The 22,232-nt window shown below is 38.4% G+C and overlaps 1 protein-coding gene across 1 annotated transcript in view; it reads left to right on the top strand.

The window, feature by feature from the left end:
• LOC126457068 (mediator of RNA polymerase II transcription subunit 14) overlaps window positions 1–22,232 on the top strand; it is a 183,043-nt gene that overhangs the window by 149,125 nt on the left and 11,686 nt on the right. Inside the window, exons 20-24 of the mRNA XM_050093067.1 lie at window positions 4,194–4,448; window positions 5,608–5,863; window positions 6,941–7,102; window positions 12,370–12,578; window positions 19,232–19,390. Coding sequence (XP_049949024.1) covers window positions 4,194–4,448; window positions 5,608–5,863; window positions 6,941–7,102; window positions 12,370–12,578; window positions 19,232–19,390 — 1,041 coding nt within the window. The remainder of the gene's footprint in view (window positions 1–4,193; window positions 4,449–5,607; window positions 5,864–6,940; window positions 7,103–12,369; window positions 12,579–19,231; window positions 19,391–22,232) is intronic.

Genomic DNA, 22,232 nt, shown 5'->3' on the forward strand with positions numbered 1-22,232 from the left:
GGCCAAATTGACAAACATCCCAAACAGTCTTGCCAGTTGTATTTTCGTAGTACATTGAAATGCTGCTACGTTCGAAGATGAACAGTACGGAATTTGTATTTACTTGTTGGATAATGTATAAAAATGCAGTGGTCGAAACTCGGGGCGGAGAAAAAAGCTCGTCTTCCACCTTTTCTTAAATTTATTTACTGACGCAGAGGTTTTGGCGCCAGTATTTATCTGTGTGACTGCAAAGCATGCCAGTGTAGCAGCACTACATATATTCGATGGCAGAAGTTAGTTGTGGCGGCACCTACCAACATTTTTCAGAACTTCCGCTTACTTTGCACTCAATTCTAAGCTGCAGGCTAGGATTACAAAAACCGGAAAAAAAGTGCGGCTTAGATTTGAGTAAATACGGTAAATGTTCTTTAGCCTATATTGTCTTCAACATTTGTTTGGGAGTAGTTATTAATTCAACAATAACTGTAGTGGTATTTCCAGCAACAGGAGTGCCTACAGCAGCAGTAGCTGTAGTAGTAATAGTATAACTAAAAAATAATACACACTACTTTCACATATTGGTGATGTCGGTGTATTATTGATCTTTTTGCTATCAAATGTTTTATTATTGCATAGTATTGTTATCCTGTGCTGCTCTTGTCAGCCTCATTGTTACTGTAGTTTGTTTGTTGCTGCAAGGCCCATATTGTTACAAGTATGGCTCGTTTAGTGCTGCAAAAGCTGCTGTTTGAGAGACACGCCTTTTGCTATGGCTCCGACACGCAAAGCAATAGAGTCAGTACATGCAAATGCAGCTAATTTTGAAAGTGTTGTGGCTCAGTGGTTTGAGGAAGTTGATTCTTGTGAGGAAGGAAATATTTTTGAAGGTGCAAGTAGTGAAGAATCAACCAATGAATGTGCAGATGTGAATATTGAGGCAGATGACAGTACTTCTGATAATATTACTTCATCAGAGTCTGAAAATGAAGAACCACCACAAAAAGGTGTAGAAGACCACACATACATTAGTCGGAATGGAATGATTTGGAAATTAGATCCTCCTGCAACTTTTCGTACGCCTGTCCATAATATCGTAAAGAAGGCACCTGGTCCAGCCCTTGGTTTGAAAACCTGTAAACCTAAGGGTGCCTGGGACTATTTCATCTCCTATGAAATACTAGAGGAAATCATCAACTGCACAAATATTGAAGGCAGAAGAGTGGCTGCTAACGTGGTAAAACGTGGAAAAACGTTTCGCTTGCTGATATGGAGGGTTTTCTTGGTCTTTTACTACTTTCTGGTGTTGAGAAGAGTTGGGATGTCCTGATTAGAGAATTATTCTTGGATGAAAAGGCAAATCCTACATATAAGGCCACCATGTCAGTAAATAGATTAGAGGATATAAGGAGAATGATTATATTTGATGACAGGCGTACCCGTGAAGCTCGATCTGCAGATGACAAACTTGCAGCTGTTCGCTATGCATGGGAACTATTTCTTGACAAGAGTTAGAAATAGAATGATTCCCAATGATTCGCTCACAGTTGACGAACAGCTAGTCCCATTCTGTGGAAGATGCAGCTTCACCCAGTATATGCCCTCTAAATCAGCCAAGTATGGCATAAAAATATTTTGGTTATGTGATGCTACATCTGCATATGCTTTAGATGGAATTGTTTACATGGGAAGGAAGCCCCATGAACCTATTGAGAAAAATCTTGGATTGAATGTGGTGAAACATCTTGCTAAAAGCATTTGAAGGATCATCAAAACATATTAATGTTGACAACTTCTTTACTAGTGTGCAGCTGGCAGAAGAGATGCTTCAGAAGCAAATTACAGTGGTGGGAACAATCAAACAAAATAAACCATAAATTCCTAATGAGATGAAACCCTCTGCCTCAAGAGCGATTCATTCCTCTTTGTTTGCATTTAGAGGTGACATTACACTGGTGAGTTATGTTCCCAAAAAGAAAAAGTCTGTAGTTCTCATTAGCACAATGCATCACGACAGAAACATTGATGAAACTCATGCAAAAAAGAAACCAGATATAATATAGTTCTATAACTCTACAAAGGGTGGAGTTGATCAAATGGACCAGAAAATTCGTTATTACACTTGCGAGAGACAAACAAGAAGGTGACCATTTGCATTATGGATGAATATGATGGACATCGCAGCAGTAAACAGTGAAATTTTATTTTCTGCCCACCATCTGACATACCATAGTGGAAGAAGTGATAAACGGCATTTGTTCCTCAGAGATTTAGCAGAGGAAATGGGAAGACCACAAATAGAACTTCGTATTCAGATCCCTAATCTTCCAAAGAAAATCGTTGATGCCATGCAAAGATGTGGTGTTCAAAAAGATGTCATATTGCCGAACCAACTACCTGTTTCAGGAAAAAGAAGAAGATACAATTATTGTCCATATAAGAAACACAGGAAAAGTGCTATGGCATGCATTAAGTGTAAAACCAACATTTGTAAGGAACATAGTGGTGTTCTTTGCGTTGCTTGTTTGTCACATGTTGAAAACTAAGAAAAATGCAGTTTTATGTGAACAATGAATAGTAACTTTTTGTCAAAATATTGCCTATATACATAATATTGTGAATAATGAGTATGTTTTAATTGAAGAAATTGGTTATAATAAATGTTATAAAATGTAAACTGCAACTTATAAGTGAATTAATACAATTATTTGTATATGTTGTATGTAAATGGATGTAACTAATAAAAATTCACTCTTAGTCTTTTTTAAAAAATTAATAAAATGTTAATCAGGCCCACCAGATCCTGTTACTGTATTTTAGGAATCTTTCAGTATGACAATAAATTTGACAGAAATAAATTTAACTCCAAAGAATGATTATATGAAAAGAGGAAAATTTTAAATTAAGGCGGGGCCTTGGAGGCCCTGCATATGCATTCATGTGTGTTTCGGCACCATGGATCCTAGGGTTAAAGTGCAATGTAGTTGTAAGTTCCGCCATTAGGCAGGGCTAGCTGGTGAAATTCTGTGAATCAGCAATGTCTTGTCTGAACATTGAAGCTGTACAGCGAAGCTCTTTTTTTATACTGATACAAGCACTCTCTAATCTTCAGTGCAATAGATCATAAACAATAGTTTGTCAGTGAGGAATTTTGTTCCTGTTATGAAAATCTGTTACTGAGAGACTCCAACAAATCTGCAGGTAGTTGCACATTGGGAGGGAGTGCCCCTGGTGAACAATCTCAAACTGGCCGGCCATTAACCTCATGAAGTGGAAAATTTCTTTAAAACATCAATTGCCAAATAAATAAATAAGACAGTTTGCATTATCCGAAACCCAGTGCAGAAATATATAAAAATATCTCCAAAATAACAGACACAATGTTCATGAGAAGAATCCAATTCATGGGGCATTTAGAAAGAATGGACTCAAACAGGTTAATGCACAAAATCCATACATTTTTAAGGAACAAAACTGCAAGACTGAACTGGTACAAACAGACGGAAAAAGATCTGAGAGAATTAGGGTCTCTAAATCAACATGACAGAAATGACATAAAAAAAAAAAACACAAACACACGGGGTTTTGAGGAAGAAGAGAGAAAAACTAACCGACATACATGGTCTGCCCAATGAAAACTAGCCCATTTGTTGCGTAAAAGGAAGGCCAACAAATGTTGATTACGCGTGGACCTCCGCAAAGAAGAAGAAGAAGAAATAAATAATTAATCCATGCATAGAAATGAATAAAATTATTTCTCTTTTGAACTGTCTCTTTGTTTTTGGCTCCTATGCCCCCTCCCGCCACCCCTTCCCCACATGCTAAATTTAGTTCTAGTTTTGAGTATAATTCTCCCACCTCAACTCAATTTATCTCTTAACTGTCCCTCAACTTCCCTTCATACCACTATTTTCATACTTTGTGACCCCTCCCTACTTTCTTTCCTTGCAAAGAAAGAACACACTGTGCCAAGAGATGATGATTATTCAGTTTTTGTCTCTCTATGTTACTGTTGACTGGATCATAACATTACGTGTTGGGGGTACTCTTTCTACATGAGATTGCTGTTGTTGGTGAAAATGTATTTCTGTGTTGGATAAAGCCAGATAAAGCTACAAATTTTCATGCGGATGTTTGAGAATCTAGTGTATGTCTTTTGTTGAAACTAAGTAAGGAGGTTCTGCTTTGCTTGACAAATGCTGAAAACTTTCCAGGCATTCCTGTCAAAATATGTTGACGAGACAGCAGTATTTAGGAGGAGATCACAGTCTGAGGATGACAATCCACCATCTCCAGTGACGATGGATTCGGAAGGAGGTGGTGGGATGTCATTTCTGAGCTCCCACCATCGCGGACCTCAGTCACCAGCACAGCAGCGAGAGGCAGGCCTCCGGTTCCATCCTCCTCTCACTCCACCATCTGGAAGCAACCCACATACTCCAGCCAGTCCTCACCCAGCCATATCACAGGTAACTAGCAGCAGTTTTGCGATTCACATGGAATGTTTTTCTCGAGCTTGTCTGTAGCTGCACCTTACATTAGTACAGCATAAGTTATAGGGAAAGAAATGTGAAAGAAAGACACCAAAACAAAATATATTTGTAGACAGTGAGAATGATTATCATGTGCTAATGTGTTACAGCAGACTGTAAATATTACACTAAAATTATGCCATTTCTCCTTGAATGGGAGCCATAAATTGCACTGCAGTTATGGTATTTCTCTTCTAATGCAAGCCGGAAATTGCACTAAAATTACACCATTTCTCTTCAAATGCATGCTGGTATCCAAATAAAACAGATGAAAACATGTCTTGTAGGGCTTTGCTGGTTTTTCAGTCGTAAGCAAAAAAAACTATTCTTTATCTCAGGGCGTCAGTGATGGTTTATTTCTTGCTTAAGACAGTGTTTTCTTGATTATTAAAATATTTTACTTAATTGATTGCCATGGTTAATTTCACGTTGTGTGGCAATAAGGTATTTTCAAAATGTTCTCTGAAACTGACATTTTATTTCCATTGCCACACCTATGATCTCCGACTTATCATTTTTATAATACACAGCATGATTAAAGCCTTTCATGTTTTAGATGATTATCAGTTTTCTTTAAGCTGTTTTTATATGTAATGGTATTATTTGATGATGTCTTGCTTGCACCAAGATGTAATGAGAAAGTATAATTTGAAGCACAATTTATAGGAAAGGTTTGCTAATGGAAATTAAACTGTGATTTGGTTGGAAGCAAGGAACATTAATGATCAGTCCATAAGGTCATAATAAAATGCTTGTAACAACTTGACTGAACTCCCTTTCCACAATGCCTTATACACTGTGAATTGAAGGCACTATTTATGGTGGCTGTAAGTTGACATTAAGCTTGATGTTCACCAGGGTGTTTGTTTGCTAGTGTAGTCTACATGCCAACACCAGCTTTTACCCTTCTTCACATGCAATGTCATTAACAGATAAACTATTAGACACTACTAGCACTCATCATGCTGCGAAGTTATGTGCCCGAAGGATTAGACATACCTCCCACTAAAGTGGTATCCAGTGAAAAGATGGGCACCACATTGAGGCGTGGCGAAAGTAACTACAAATATATTTGGTTCACTCACTGTCTTTACAGGCAAGTCAGCATCAGAGTTTCGGCTCAAGCCCGGCAACATCATTCAACTTAGCATCACCTCCATCAATGCCACCTAACATCAATCCTTCACCTTCGATGATGCCTCATGCTTCACCAGGAGGACTACTCGCTAATTCTCCATCGAATCCTTTGCACGTTCCAAGCCCAGCGGGCCTCATGCCGACATCTTCACCTGGTCCGTGTAGCTCAGTGCAGGTGGGGCATTCGCCTGCTGGGTCCTTCATGGGACAAACAGGTAAGTACAACTGTTTGCATAGAAATGCAGAGTGAGTTTCAGATATTTATGCCTAGATACAGAACAAGACTGAAATATGTTATTTATTACGCCATTTCGAGGTGTGTAGTTAATGTAAGAAGAAAAGAAATTGTTCTTTTCTGTGCAGTTCCTAATGAAATTTATATTGATGAGACTTTAAATTCTAACCTTAATCAGTAGCATCTTGATAAGAGGCTGTGAGATGATTATCAACAAAAGTATAACAAGTGAAAATCAGACAGTGGAAAATGTAGATTGGAATAAAGACACTATTCATAAAAGGTTTGATTGCTACGGAGAATACAGAGGAGACATTGAGAGGCAGATAGGTGCAACAAAAAGACTGCTGTACATTTAAACTTTCGACCAAAAGGCCTTCTTCTAAAGTAGAAAAAAACAGACCCGAATTGTGTGTGTGTGTGTGATGTAGTAGGTGACTGGAGAAACAAGGCATATGAGATCTGTTTCTGTACAAGGTTGGGAGGGTAATTTTGGTGTGTGAAATCTGCATTGAGACCTTTGGTGTATTTGGAGAGGGACTGCTGAACACTGCAGATGCAACGGCCGATAAATTGAGCAACCAGTGAAGGTGCTGCATCAAATGGGGTAGTAGTAGTGCTAGTACACCTGCATACACTGGTCTCACAGAGCTGTACATGTGTGCATCATCTTTGAATTCACCAAATTGGAACCAGTTTTGACAGGTTTGCAGAAATTTTGTATGAGATGAGATGCCAGACAGAAGTTCCAGAAGGCAAATCTGTCTTTCTGTGGTATGACAAATTCTGTGAGACTAGCTACTTGTTGACTATGAAAAATGCAGCCTCCTCAGAAACAGCAGCAGAGATGGGTGCATTTTGTGTGTGTGTGTGTGTGTGTGTGAGAGAGAGAGAGAGAGAGAGAGAGAGAGAGAGAGAGAGAGAGAGAGACCATGTGCACTCAAACACCTTAGAGTTCACACAAAAACCACTGTCTACCTTAAGTTTTGATTACATGTGTACTTCCTGTGCACCACATATCCTATGTAGAAAATGTTATTCTCCACTATTTTCACAGGTCATACAGATGGGAGCCCATTTCCTTCGCAAAGTACAGCGTCCCCCGCAGCGTCGAATTGGCCTGGGTCACCCAGCATGCCCCGCCCTTCGCCAGCGAGACCTGGCCAGTCACCTGGTGGACACCCAGCACTGCACAGTCCTCAAGGAGACCTCAAAGCAGGCAAGTGTGTTGTGGTTATAATATTGGTCCATTATTTTTACATGCCGGGAAAAAAACCTCTCCCCCTGCAGGGAAAAAGGTCTCCTTTTGGACATGACAACTCTTTTGTATAAAACTAAGAGAAGACAGCTAGTCACTATTACCTCACACAGTTAGTAAAGTTGTTCAAAATGTCCACAACCACATTTAATTGTTTTTGTAATGTAGCTCACTACTGTTCTAGAAAATTTATCACAGTGGCCACGCCAAGCAAGGTGGAGCAGTAGTTACTAGCTGGACTCACACTGGAGAGGTTCAGGAGGATGAAGGTTCAAATCCCTGCTGGCCATCCAGATTCAGTTTTCTTGATTTTCCTAAGTTGCTCCAGGCAAATGCCTTGATGGTTCCTTTGAACAGGGTGTGGCTGAGTTTCTTTCCCATCCTTTTTTAATTCAAGCTTGCGCTGTATCTCCAATGATCACACTCTCGACAAGATGCTAAACTCTCCGAGTGGCTGTTGTAACTGCAACAACAAAACTTGAAGATTTAATTTGAAAATATCTAATAAATTGTGACAAGTAAGGGCACACTAACACTAATTACCTGGTGTTGTTCCGTTAGAGCATATAATGTTTGACGCAAAGCATCTGGGGACGCTTCAACAACTTCTTTCATGAAACAATTGTGTACCTTAATTCTTTTTCTAGTTCTTAACTGGTTAACAAAGTGTACTGGTTCCCCTTCAAAGCCAAAGCCGGATTAAAAGTGTGAGTGTGAAAGGCATGCTGACTTTGACGTTATAAGAGGAATAGTAGGACAAAGGAACTGTATGTAATACATTGATACATGTATGAAAAAAAGAAAGGAAGAAAGGAACTCATCACCAAAAGCATGACAGTAGAGGTGCAGCCCTACGCTACTCAAATTGTTCTCTGAAAACCAATGTAATGGTGAAATTGTAATACAGTATAGTCCCGTTAATCTGAACTAGTTGGGACCGGACCTTGTTTGGATTACCGATATGTTCAGGTTAGTCGGAATTACGGTGACAAGTTCCTAGAATGAAGTATACCAAGCAGATAAGTAGGTACAACGTGGTAAAAATGGGAACAAGTGTGGGAACAATGGCTCACTTTCACTCCCTGCCCTTGTTGTTGTGCATTTTTAAGACCTTTGTAGTGTCTGAGGTCAGTGCACAGCCAGTTGGCTCGCAAAGTGCTTGGTTATGTTAGTTATCGATCGCTGGCACATGTAACAGTTGTATTGTATTCATTCAGGTGTTGTGGTGTACGTATTTTCTTCATGAGTAAACGGAAACATAAGAAAAAATGAATGCTTTGAATCGGATAGACAATGGTGAGAATGTATCTAAACTGGCAACGCAACTGGGTGTTGGTAAAGCAACCATTTGTGATTGGAAGAAGAACAGAGTGAAGCTTGAACAGTCCTATGCTTCGGGAAAAACACTCGAAATTCGACAGACTTTGAAACCGTCCCAGTATGTTAAAGTGGATGAAGCTCTTTTCCTTTGGTTTACGCAGGAAAGACAAAGGGAAACTCCTTTGAGTGGAGCACTGGTTCAGGAGAAGGCTGTTTACCTGACCAAGTTAATGAAACGTGATGAGTCTTTTAGTGCAAGTATGGTTGGTTGGGCAGATTAAAAAAACGCCATGGAACCCGTCAGCTAGCAATTACTGGAGAGAAGCTTTCTTCTGTCCGTGATACAGCAAAGGAATACTTGGGTGAGTTTGAAAAAACGATGAGGGAGGGAAAGTATTCTCCCCAACAAACTTGTAACGCTGACGACACTGGCCTTAATTTCAGGGCATTGCCAACAAAAAACCTGGCATCAAAAGCAGAAGACCATGCTCCTGGTTTTAAAATCTGCAAAGATCGTGTGACTTTAGTAGCGTGCAGCAACACTGCTGGTAATCATAAGCTGCCTTTAATGCTGATCAGCAAATCTGCTAGGCCCAGAGCTTTTAAAAACTGCATCATGAAGTCCCTGCCCGTATAGTATCGCAACCAGAAAAAAGCATGGATGAATGGTAAGTTGTACAAAGAATGGTTTCACAGCCAGTTTGTTCCCTCTGTTCGACGGTTTTCTAAGGAAAATCATTTGTCTCTACGTGCAATCCTTTTTATTGATAACGCGCCATCTCACCCCAGCTCTGAACAATCATGTGTGGAGAAATTGGGGCAAAGTTTTTGCCACCAAATGTTACACCACTTCTACAGCCGATGAAACAGGGTCTACTGCAAACATTAAAACTGATTTACAGTAAACAATTTTTAAGAATCCTGATCCAAGATGATAGCATTCCTTTAGTGGAGAAAATAAAAAAGACCAATGTGAAGGATGTTGTTTATTGGGCTTCTGAGGCATGGCAGAACATTTCAGAAAATACTCTGAGAAAATAGAGGAGACCTCTTGAATTTGAGGACAACCTAGTTGAAAATGAAGAGGAAAATCTACTAAAAATGATACAAACCATCCCTGGATGTGAAGAAGCTAGTGAAGGAGACGTAGATGAGTGGATGGCAGCGGATGGGGATGTGTGGAGAACCTTTCTGATGCTGATTTAGTTGCTGCTGTGACTCAAGACCAGGAAGAAGTGGACTGTTGTGATGGAAGTGACTATGAGCCTGAAAGCGACAAAGTACACACAGTGACGCAGCAGAAGCCCTTGACCTCGTGCTGCGTTATTTGGGGCAACAGCCCACTGCGACAGCTGCTGATTTGATGTTTATGAGATGATGGCGCAACTATGCATCGTATAATAGACTGTCTTCATTTACGCCAAAAAACAATGAGTTTTTGTCATCTAAAAGTATGGATATAATGTCTGCTGTATTTTAGTAAGTTTGACAGCTTTTAGTAAGTTTAACAGCTTTTCTTTCGTTGTTATGCATTGTTTAAACCTAATGTTTCCTTGCCAATTTTTAAATTCTAGAAACACTCGGCCTTCAATCATCTCGAACACCCGATACTTTAGGTACGAGTCGGGAGAGTGAGAACGTTTCTACCAATTCACCTGTGTCTATGTACAGGTCAGAATTTTGATATTAGAAGACTGTAAGTAGGGTGAGTCACTGACGACGTTAAGTGTTTGCAGCCAGTGCCACAGAAGACGTGATGAAAACTCAAGGAATAATTATGTAGTATTCTTTGGTGTGTTAGTGTCTGTGTTGATTGTAAAAAAGACTAATGAACAATTGAATAGAGATTTCTGTGCACATTCATGTCTTGGACTCGCTTGAGACTAGAGACTTTTATCATTCTTCACATCTTAGCTCTGCACAAGACAGGGCACATGTGATGTCCATAAATTATTGGTTTGTTACAACCTATGATAGTATTTGTGTTTATTCAGTCTTATGTTTAAAGACACCAATTGATTTGCCAGAGTTTACTTACTTATGTGAAAAAGAGTAAATGTTGTTTTGTGTTGATAGTTGAAAATATACCATGAATGAACTGAAAGTGTTCCACGAGTACACAAATTATTTCAAGAATAGAGAAGTAGCTTAATAAATTCCTGTACTCACTATAGTCTTTGGAGAAGAAGTTTTTGGGAGATCGACATAGCTGATTACCTAGAGAAGAGAATCAGCTACACACAGTACGTAAGTCAACTGCGAGAGATGTGCGAGTCTTGCACCCCAGTACCACACAGTCTTGTGTCGTCCAAAAAACATTGTGTCGTCCAAAAAACATTAGAGTTCAGATTAACCGAACATTCGGACTACAGGGCTAGGATTAGCGGGACTCAGCTAAAGATAGAACTCTGAACCAGTCAGCTTGGATAAGTTATTATTATTATTATTATTATTATTATTTAAATAAAAAACATTAGTGAAGTAGTCATCAGTTGTGAGAGTTGATCTGAAGATGTAGAATATGAAGTTGTTGTGCAGCTGAGGCAATCAGATTACGTATCTCGTGCCTCAAAAAAGTAACGGTGAGGAGCCTCATGTGTGAGAGGATAAGAATAAAGAAAAATGTCTGGAGGGGACAGGCAGGAAGGTTGAGAGGAGCAGCTAATGTTGATTCCAGGAATATGATGAGTGACAAGTAATCACTGGAAGCTGTCACTTCCAGAGTTTAAATTGCTAACGAGAGATGTCATTTAGTGATCTGAATGAGAAAGTAAGTTCTGTTTCAGGTTCTGCTTAGTAACCAAATTGTTGGTGTACACTATTTAACTTTTATCATCCACAAAGAGTGCAGTAAACAGAATTTGTATATCAGGTAATGAATAATTTGTTTATTCTTATATGTCTTTCCCAGAACTCTGTATGTAACAGAATCAATATAGAAGGAAGTGAATAAATGTTTCTTACTTTCGACTTCTCATTGTTGTTTGTATTGCAGCTTCACCTTGAGATCTGAATGACTTTTGTTCCATGACATATATCATCTTTCAACCCCTCCCATCTCATTTTTTGCCACTCTTGCCAGTCCCAAAAGTTGAAGCTTTTACACCTCTCTGAAGTTTGTATTTATATAAAACAACATATATTGGTTTCATTTCATCTTTTGGCACAAAAGATTGAGTTCACATAGCTTCAATCTATGAAGAAAAGAATCTCTAAAATATCAACAATGTAGGAAAGGATAGATTGCTACTTACTATAAAATAACTATAAAGTGTTGCAGACAGGCATAGATAAGACATTTACACATAAGCTTTCGGCCTCACCCTTTGTCGGAAAAAGAGGTACACAAGCCATTCATTCAGATAACCAAGCACATCTGATGCACACACAACAGACAGCTCCAGTAGCTCGGGCCAGAATCCCCAAAATGAAACTTTAACCAAATTCACAGAAGAAATATGCAACTGATAAGCATGGATGAAATCCAGCAAGAAACTAGCTTTTAAAACAAAATAGATAATTGAGAGGAACCAGACTATTCAAGGTTTAAGTTAAAAAGTCGCCAGTATGTCACACTATCTAGTACAGACATTCTAGTACAGGACAAAGGATTTAGGTAGGAAACTCTCCCAAGAATTTCATGTATGTCACCAGGTCAGTTGTGTTTTTTTTTTCATTTGAGGCAATCCATTGTCTTAATACATAGCACTTTCCATATATTTATATATTGGTCTGCTGCCAGTTTAGTCAGTTGATGTTTTCCCATAGCTATTAAGTACATGCTGATGTATATGTGATTGTGACAGTGAGTCAAAGAAGACTAAACACATTGTTGCTAGAAAGGCAAGATTTCTGTGTTATCTCATCACCCAAAATGATGACACACTTTCCATCAACTTTTTTGGCAGGTGGATGTCATTTGTCACGTGTACTTCCACAACGAAGCTGGGCTGGCGCTGTACCAACTCTCCTCACCCATGAGGCACTGCATTTGCTCTGCACATCTACTCCACATCCTGTTGGTTTACCTAGTCCGGACATGTCGCCACTCGAGCGGTTCCTCGGTTGTGTTTTCATGCGAAGGCAACTGCAGCGGACTGTGCAGAGTGAAGACTGTGTGAGTACTATATTGTATGGAAGATTTATTCTACTTGCAAATATGGGGTGTGACAGAAAAAGATTCCCAATTTGAAAAACAAAAGGATACAGATAAACTAGCTAAGCATAATTTTTTGGATGGCCAATGACACAAGCCATTGGCAACTGCAAGGCAGAAAGAAGTGAGAGGAAGGGCTGTTTACTTGCTCCCTGTTTCACCTTTTGCAGATGTTCTTGTGATATGTGTACTACACAAATGTAACAATACACCGGGATCAATTTAATGCACAGATAGCAAATGTTGACTTCATCCCAGTACATAATGATGTTGTGGTATGTGACGTCATACATGTTTAAGAAAGAGAATATACTTCTGAAATGTAGGTTGTGGCAACAGAGTAGTCCATAGCATTGCCCACTGTATATGTTAGGTTGATTGATGACAGTTTGGTTGTGTGTTGACAGAATGGTATAGAAGATTTCATTTAATCCCTACATAACTTCTAATGATATTTTTCCATTGTGCAAACTTGGAAGCAACAGTTTTTGGTGTGCAAATATCGTATAAAAGAGCTCTATAGAGATGGGAAGAGTAGTGGAAGCACAGTTACCAGCAGTAGCTTTGAGCAGATATGCTTGGCAAGCACCACTAGGAATGCCACCGACTATTGAAGGTAGAACATGACACTTCAAGTGTTGGTCTAGCACATAACTTCGACATAGTGTGATTTCATCAGTACTGCAACTTACTAGGTTGTGGCTTCAGGGCATAACAATCAGACAAATGTGGGTGTGGAAAACAAACTGCGAGTGAAAGTGTTATGGTGTAGTTCACTGTATTGTAATCACCAGTGACTGAATAAAAGACAGATGCATTGTGCACAGGGAAATGCATTTGGTTTATTTTCATGTGATGGCAGTAAATGAGATTGGATTTAGATTTGTTTGGTGCCAATAATACAAATTGAACAACAAATACATGTGACATTGACAATTGCAACTCATTTTTGCGTTCTTATGAATATGAATTATTAGTTTTGTTCCAGCATATTCTACATCCATTCTGTCTTTATAATCTCTCCTGTAGTGTTGCTAGCTCTTTCTTGCAAAAGGACCCACTTTCTCAGTAAGAGTGATTATTATGTTCATTCATAGCAGCAGTGATTCATGTTTGTCCAACAAGTAAGTGCTGTTTTATTGGGTTTTGCATTTTCTTCTGTGTTGGTGCAGGTAGTAGACAGATCTCATGTGCATTTAGTGGGCTACGTCAGTGGTCTATTATTTATTGTTGTTGGGTACTCACATGGAGGTTTTAGGTTCAGTTCCCAGTAGCCTAATTTTATCTTTCTTGTGTTAAGAAGGTTTGGAATGGGATCCATTCAGTCACGTGAGCCAAAGAAGAAGCCACTTGAATGAGGAGTGGCAAAATTGTCACGCAAGTTTTCCAAGTGGCGTTGAATCAAAGGGCTTGCAATTACCTGGAAACCAAACAACACTTAATTATTTATCTACACGTACTATACAGATAGTGGTAGGACAGATGTAAGTCGTGAAACTATGTTTACACTAATCACTTGAAACAATTGGTGCCGTTAACTCTGTCATCCAATTCACTATGCACGTCCTGAAATATTATGGTATTAGAAATTCCAGTACGGAACTAAGAGAAATAGGCAAAAGCAATGAGTCTGCTGCAGATGAATTGCAAGTGATGTATAGGGATATTAGACATGTAGAAAATCGGACTAGCCTTTGCTCTTTTCCTATGGTAAATAGAAAAATGCACTAGTTGGCTGGCCACTGTTTCTGAGAAGACGTAGCACATATGTCTGTGTTATGTCATGTTCTTATTCCTCTGGTTATTTTATTAATGCCAGTTGCATGCTTTATGACACGAGGGCCAATCCAAATGAAGTGGTCCAATAAAAATTAAGGTGGTTGCTTGACCATTTTTAAATATTTAAATTTTTTTATATGTAATTACCCTATATTTAAAAAGTTCAAAACAGGTTTTTTTTTTTTCCTTTACTTAATGGCGGCCATTTTCGTTTGTAAGCACGCGACGATGTTTCAGTTTAGAGACGTTAGCAAAATATATGAATGTCTCTGCACTGGTTTAAGTTACAACATTGCAATTAACATGATTGTATTTAGAAAATTGTCCTCTACAACATTGTCTATTACACAAAATACCCTAAATTAAAAAATAACCAGTCAAAATGACCTCCGAAGTTTGGTATCCAAATTTTCAAAAATACACTTTTTAGACCCAAAAATAACAAACAAGGAGTGATTTATGAGTGTCTATTTTTTCCTATAGTTAGATATCATACACTACTAGCCTCATATAGAGCAAGAACACTTACAAATGTTTCCTTAATTTTTCATGAATTTTTGAAATTTGAAAATTTTCATTTTTTGTAACGTTTGGGGTTAGTTATCTCATGTGGGACTGAAAATAAAAATATGATTTGTTCACAGTTTTAACACCTATATGATAGCAACGTATTGTAAAAATTTCAACATTGGTATATGACTGTGAACAAAGATATGAATTTTTGAAAATGAGGAAATAATTCACATTACTCTACAACTGGTCTTATCGCTGTTGTGCCTATTCATGTGTGATATTGGTGGTATATAATCTATTACTATTGAAGTAAGGTACTGAATTATGTACAAAAAGTGGAAACATCACTGAAATTAACATGTATATTAGTTTGGCATACTTAAAATAAATATTTTCGATTAACATCCTTCGAGATATGAATGTTCCTAAACCTGTTGGTGAATGTTAAGAACACTTACTTCTTCAGACAGCTTCTGTGATACAGATTAAGACCTCCCGGTTGCTGTCGTAAGTTCAAGCACTGAAAGTTACCTTAAAACATTTTTCATTGGTATCCAAACTTTGTCATTAGTAGATTTTTTTCAATGATGTTCTTGTGCCAGCAGGTTGGTAAAAATGCACAAAAACTTCATTGTCTTCCAGACTTATTCTTTCAACCTCTGCAAAGTCACCACTGTCCATCATACACTCATGCCACTACGTTATTCAACGTTAAAGACAGAGATGTAATTTTACTGACACAGTGATCCTCATAAATTGCGGTTTCTGATGTTACATAGCATCGAACTAAGTTTTCTGCAATGCCAAGGAATTTGTGGAAATGGCTTGTTCCTTTAATTGCTATACAGTTTTCAACTCTGGTTTGAAGTGTTGTTTTCATATGCAGAACCACTTCGTCTTTCTTGATCAGAAAACAGGTAATGCCTTTAATATTATCCCTGCAAAAGACATACATATCCTGTACTGTGAGAATTTGGTCTATGGTTGGTCTTTGTTAGCTGGCTTTACTTACTTCACATTTTGTTGTACCTCCTACTCCATCACATGAATTTTTACCATGGCAAGATGCAAAAAAAGTGCCATTCAGTCTCCAACCCAAAGTCTACTTTGTGGTTGCACAGATTTGAAAAATTCTTTTTGTTCTTATACTAACTACCACTTCCATCTGAAAAATATATCAGCTTCTCAACCTTGGGAAAATTTTCTTTTTTGTAGTTTATTACATACTTTTGAAACACATGTACAGCCAAAGTGTTGTGCTCCAAGTAGTCGCTTAGAATGCAAATTGAAGAACTGCAAACTTCATCTTTCTCATTTTTAAAGTAGAGAATAAATGGATGCACTTTTGCCTGGTCATTGACCCAGTGGTACCCTTGTATTGCATCCTGAATCACAAATGTAAAATTTTCTGCAAAATCAGCTAGCACTATGCATTCAGTTTCATGAAGTTGTGCTCTTTTGTCCTTCAAAAACTTACTTTGGATTTTAGAAACATAGTGGCGACTTTTGAGTTTTTGTAAGTTATCATTTAAAGATTCCAGATATTCTTTTTGAGATTTAACCACTGTTATCATTTCTGCCCTGTCAGTTGTGACCCACTGTTTGAAGGTAATACTGTCTGGCATTTCGTCGTCATATTCGTGCAACAATTCAATAACTGTTTCCTTACCAGGGTATTTATTACACAAACTCATCTTGCAGTCATAATTGTTAGTGTCACAAACCATTAAATCTAGTAACTCTTTGTAGTTAAGATCACTGAGTTTTGCACCCACAATCATCAGTTTGACATTTTGATGATATAAACAAACACATATGGAGTGTGTCCCAGAGAATCCAGCCAAAATACACCACTTAGGTCGGAGGTCACAAAATTTTGACCTTCCAGTTTTGTATTCAGGATGAGAATTTTTGAAAACTACATAAAGTTCATTTAAATTTGACAGCACTAGTCGTTTTTGCTTTGTTACTTTAACTCCATTTATAACAACTCTTTTGCTATCTTTGCAACCTGGGCACATTCTACTGTTTTCATCATCTTCAAAATACTGTGCTGGATCTTTTTAATTGTTTCTTCATTTATACCTACTCCTTTCTTCTTTCCAAAAACTGGAAGAATGCCTTGCTCTTTCACTGATTTTCGAGTTAGTTTAATCAAATGATGAGAAATGTTGAATCCATGAACTACTTTTTCTCTTGACTATGAGTCAGGGAGCAAACTTAAAATTTTAACATTTTCCTCTTTAGATGTCACTGAACATTTAATTATTAATTTCTCTATTAAGCTCAAATATTCAGTGTCAGATGATGCTGGTGCTAGGTTTTCTTCTTCTTTAGAAATAATGTTGATATCTGTATTATTAAAGCATGATTCCAAGGCTTTTCTCAATTTGTCTGAAATTTGTTGTACCTTACTGTCAATAGCTGCTTTTCTTTTTCTGCTACTTAATTTTACTATTTTCAAAGCAGGAGATATGTCTAACTTAGAACAAGCAAAATCCAATATGCTAACAGCTACTTCATTAGGAATATAAATGTCATTAACAAGGTGACCTGATTCTGGTTCTGGATTCACAACAAATATTTTTGAGTCACAATTTGGACACAGGGAATTTCCAGGAATCAGATTATGTTTCAATTGGGAAACTGTTTCACTCTCACATAACAAGGACAGTTTTATTTCCCTCAAACCTTTAGTAATAGGCTTTTTATGAACTTTAAGTGGTTCACAGCACTTTCTTCCAAAAATGTGGTTATACATACTTCAGAATATATTTGTTCTCATGATACTCATAGACTGATGTTACAAAAGAACTTACTCGAAATTTAAACAAAGTTTGTCTAACTTCATCAAAGTCATTGACATTTTTCAAGTGTTTTGAAACTGAGCCGTGAGCTGTTTTGACACACATTTCACTTGCTATCTGTCCAACAGAGCACTGTTCATCCATGTTATTGCATTCCAGTTAATCTCTCAAAATTAATTACAAATTACACACAGAACAAAGCATATAACTCATTCTGCACACTCGATGAAGTATGTACATCCACTCTAATAGAGGTTTCAGAACAGACTGACTACAACAATACCACACCCAGCAATGACAATAAACCTAAATGTAAATGGGCATTTTTATTACCATAGAACAAAAGCGCAAGCTCCTATTGCCTAATATTGCATTATTAAAAATAAATAAATTAATGAATATTGGGTGATAGTTTTGACTAAATATGTCACAATTAAATTTTATTGCAATGAAACAATAAACCATTTAATAGGCAACAGCCATAAGATCAGTTGTAGAGTAATGTGAACTATACCTCATTTTCAAAAATTCATATCTTTGTTCACAGTCAGATATCAATGTTGACATTTTTACTGTATGTTGCTATCATATAGGTGTATAAACTGTGCAAAAATCATATTTTTATATTCAGTCCCACCTGAGATAACTAACCTCAAACTTTACAAAAAATGAAAATTTTCAAATTTCAAAAAATTCGTAAAAAATTAAGGAAACATTTGTAAGTGTTCTTGCCCTATATGAGGCTGGTAGTGTATGATATCTAACTATAGGAAAAAATAGACTCTCATAAATCACTCCTTGTTTGTTATTTTTGGGTCTAAAAAGTGGATTTTTGAAAATTTGGATACCAAACTTTGGAGGTCATTTTGATTGGTTATTTTTGAATTTAGGGTATTTTGTGTAATAGACAATGTTGTAGAGGACACTTTTCTAAAAACAATCATGTTAATTGCAATGTTGTAAATTAACCCAGTCCAGAGATATTCAAATTTTCGCTAATGTCTCCATACTGAAAAATCGTCGCACGCCTACAAATAAAAATGGCCATCATGCAGTAAAGGTGCAAGATAAATTATTTTAAAAAACTGTTTTGAACTTCTCAAATATAGGGCAACCACGTATAAAAAATTAAAATATTTAAAAATGGTCAAGGAACCATCACTGGACCACTTCATATGGATTGACCCATCAGTTTTCTGCAGGAAGGTAAAGGCTTCTGTTATCAATCCTTATGGAGATCTTACAGACATTATGTATTGAAAGGTCAACAGTTTGTCAGCTGAAGATGTGACTGTAATCTCATGAAACTAGCCATGATTAATAAATCTTTTGACACAGATATTGCGGTTTTCATCAGTTGTAATATATTATCACAGCTGTTGTTGCTTCCCATACCAAGTAATTTATAACAGCAAGATATGTTTATTATAAATTTATTTTTAATACTAACCATGTCGCATTTACATAACAAGTTTCTATGAAAGCCTACTATTTATTATGAAACTGCATTTTCAGTTAACGGTTGTCCCCACAAATGAGCCAGGAGTTGTACACTTCAAAGTGGACAGTTTGCAGTGTCGAGTGTGGTTGAATCCACAGTTTATGCAGTCCCTTCACCTTAAGGTTACACCACTGCCTGACCACAAAGACCAGTGGTCTGCAGAGGAAATGCAGGTGTGTCCATTTTTATATGTTTCAATTCACTTATATTTTCAATTGATGGTGGCTGAATAATTTTTATTAATAGTAATTTTTAGTTTGTGAAAACAGTAATCTTGTAGTCTGTTTAGTGTTGACATAGACACATTGTGGTAAAAATAGAAAGGCAATTTATTTAACATTTAATTATTGTTCTGCTTTGTTTATTATATTTTGCAGTCTCAGGCAAAACAAATGGCATCATCCATTTTTGATTTCTTACCAAGTTGTCATCAGGCGATGTGAATATGTTACATACTAACTCGCCTTAGTAAGACAGCCAACAGCAGTTGCATGTTGATGCATTACTATTTAATATATTCACATTATCTGATGATGACTTGCTAAGAAGTCAAAACCAATTATGACACCATTTGTGTTATGGTATTATAACTGATTTGACTTCTTAACAAGTCATCATCAGATTGTATGAATATGTTACATAGTAATTTGCCAAAGTACTACTACAACTACATGTTGACAAGTTACTATGTAATATATTCACATCATGTGATAATAAGATGCTAAGAAGTCTAAATTAGTTTGCAGTACTGTCACTGTGTTCTCATACAGCAGAGAGGGTGTATGCACCCTGGGATTTCCAGGAAAAAACGTGGAATTTTTTCATCTGCGAGAAAACTGGGAAAAACCTAGGAATTTTTAAGAATACCGGGAATTTTTCATTGTTTTAGTTTCAGTTAAATTTTTGTGATTATGACTGGTAAGAACTGACACTCTAACAAAGAATATCACTGTATCCTGTTACTGCAGCTAAAATAAAACTTAAGGTGCAAAGGAAATGCGCCAATTACAACAATAAAACACAGTGCACACACAAGCATCTGCCACAGAAAAATGTGTCAAGGCTTTAAGACGAAGATGCAACACTTTGTAACAACAAACTGCTTCTGATGAGCGTGATGTTACAACTGTTTACATAAGGTTCTTTGAGTAGTTATCAGTGGGCTCATGCTCAGTTGAGTTGTGTGTGAGTAGTGCGTTTTCCCTCTTTTGGCTACTTAAAGGGTGGCTGTTACTATCTCGGCAGTAACAACAAGCAGCCATATACTATCAGGTAAAATCTTTTTGGCGCATCCAAGCTGCCAGATTTGCACATGCACAGAGCACTCTTGAGTTGTAGAGGGAGGGGGTAGTCGCCACATGACCCATGTTTACATTTAGTGATTTTGCTGCTTCCTCTTTGTTTACAGCTCTCATGTCAGATGAAACTAAAATGGGTATCTATGGCTGAATTAAAATACATTCACATAATTATGGAAGGCTAAAATATGTTAGTTTCAGCTTCCTCATTTCCATGTTTTCGGAAAATCAGTTGTCTTGTCGAACAATGAAATTATTTTTGTCGGTTTGCTAAAGAAATTTGGCTTTTATTAATCTTTTCCGTTGAGACAGTCAATTTATTTGAAACGAAGTATTTCATTCCTCACGATTGGATAGCTTCAACTGTTTGCTGTATTTCAAGTGCATGTTTCATCTTCTGGCACATATGGCATTTGCCATAACAAAGAATCAAACATGAGTAATACAATAGTGATGTTCCCAGAAAATTTACATCCCGAAAACTACACTGAAAAGCTCAATATCAGGTTGGGGCCTATTTTATTGTGAATCTGGACATACAAATTTGCACTTTAAGCTAAATTATACATTTTAATATGGCTTACAAAATTCCAATGCTCTTGGAGTATTCTCTGAAGTTCTGGTTCCTTTGTGATGTAATGTAAGATCACTTAATACTTTATACATACGATCATACTCTTAACTTTTGACGACTTAAAGTGTGAGTGTGGGTCTGGGTTATACTGATTTATTTCCCCAAACCACATTCCACGCCTTTATGAGATGACTTATTTGGGGTTTACAGTCACTCTCCTTTACTGGATAGCAGGCTGCTATAAACTCTCTTGACTTCTCCTCCCCCCCTCTGCTTCTGCCTCCCTCCCTAGCTCCCTCCCTCTGCTTCTGCCTCCCTCCCTAGCTCCCTCCCTCTGCTTCTGCCTCCCTCCCTAGCTCCCTCCCTCTGCTTCTGCCTCCCTCCCTAGCTCCCTCCCTCTGCTTCTGCCTCCCTCCCTAGCTCCCTCCCTCTGCTTCTGCCTCCCCCCTAGCTTCCTTTCCCTCCTTCTGCCTCCCTCCCTAGCTCCCTCCCTCTCCCTCAATCCCCTCCCTCTCCCTCAATCCCCTCCCTCTCCCCCAATCCCCTTCTTCTCCCCCAATCCCCTCCCTCTCCCCCAATCCCCTCCCTCTCCCCCAATCCCCTCCCTCTCCCCCAATCCCCTCCCTCTCCCCCAATCCCCTCCCTCTCCCCCAATCCCCTCCATCTCCCCCAATCCCCTCCCTCTCCCCCAATCCCCTCACTCTCCCCCAATCCCCTCACTCTCCCCCAATCCCCTCACTCTCCCACAATCCCCTCCCTCTCCCCCAATCCCCTGCCTCTCTCTCCTTCTGCCTCCCTAGCTCCCCTCTCTCCTCCTGCCTCCCTAGCTCCCTCTCTCTCCTTCTGTCTCCCTAGCTCCCTCTCTCTCCTTCTGCCTCCCTCCCTAGCTCCCTCTCTCTCCTTCTGTCTCCTTAGCTCCCTCTCTCTCCTTCTGCCTCCCTCACTAGCTCCCTCTCTCTCCTTCTGCCTCCCTCCCTAACTCCCTCTCTCTCCTTCTGCCTCCCTCCCTAACTCCCTCTCTCTCCTTCTGCCTCCCTCCCTAACTCCCTCTCTCTCCTTCTGCCTCCCTCCCTAGCTCCCTCTCTCTCCCTCTGTCTCTCTCCCTCCCTCCCTAGCCCCCTCTCTCTCCCTCTGCCTCCCTTC

Source organism: Schistocerca serialis, chromosome 2 (genome assembly GCF_023864345.2).
Source record: "Schistocerca serialis cubense isolate TAMUIC-IGC-003099 chromosome 2, iqSchSeri2.2, whole genome shotgun sequence".
Classification (NCBI taxonomy): Eukaryota; Metazoa; Arthropoda; class Insecta; order Orthoptera; family Acrididae; genus Schistocerca; species Schistocerca serialis.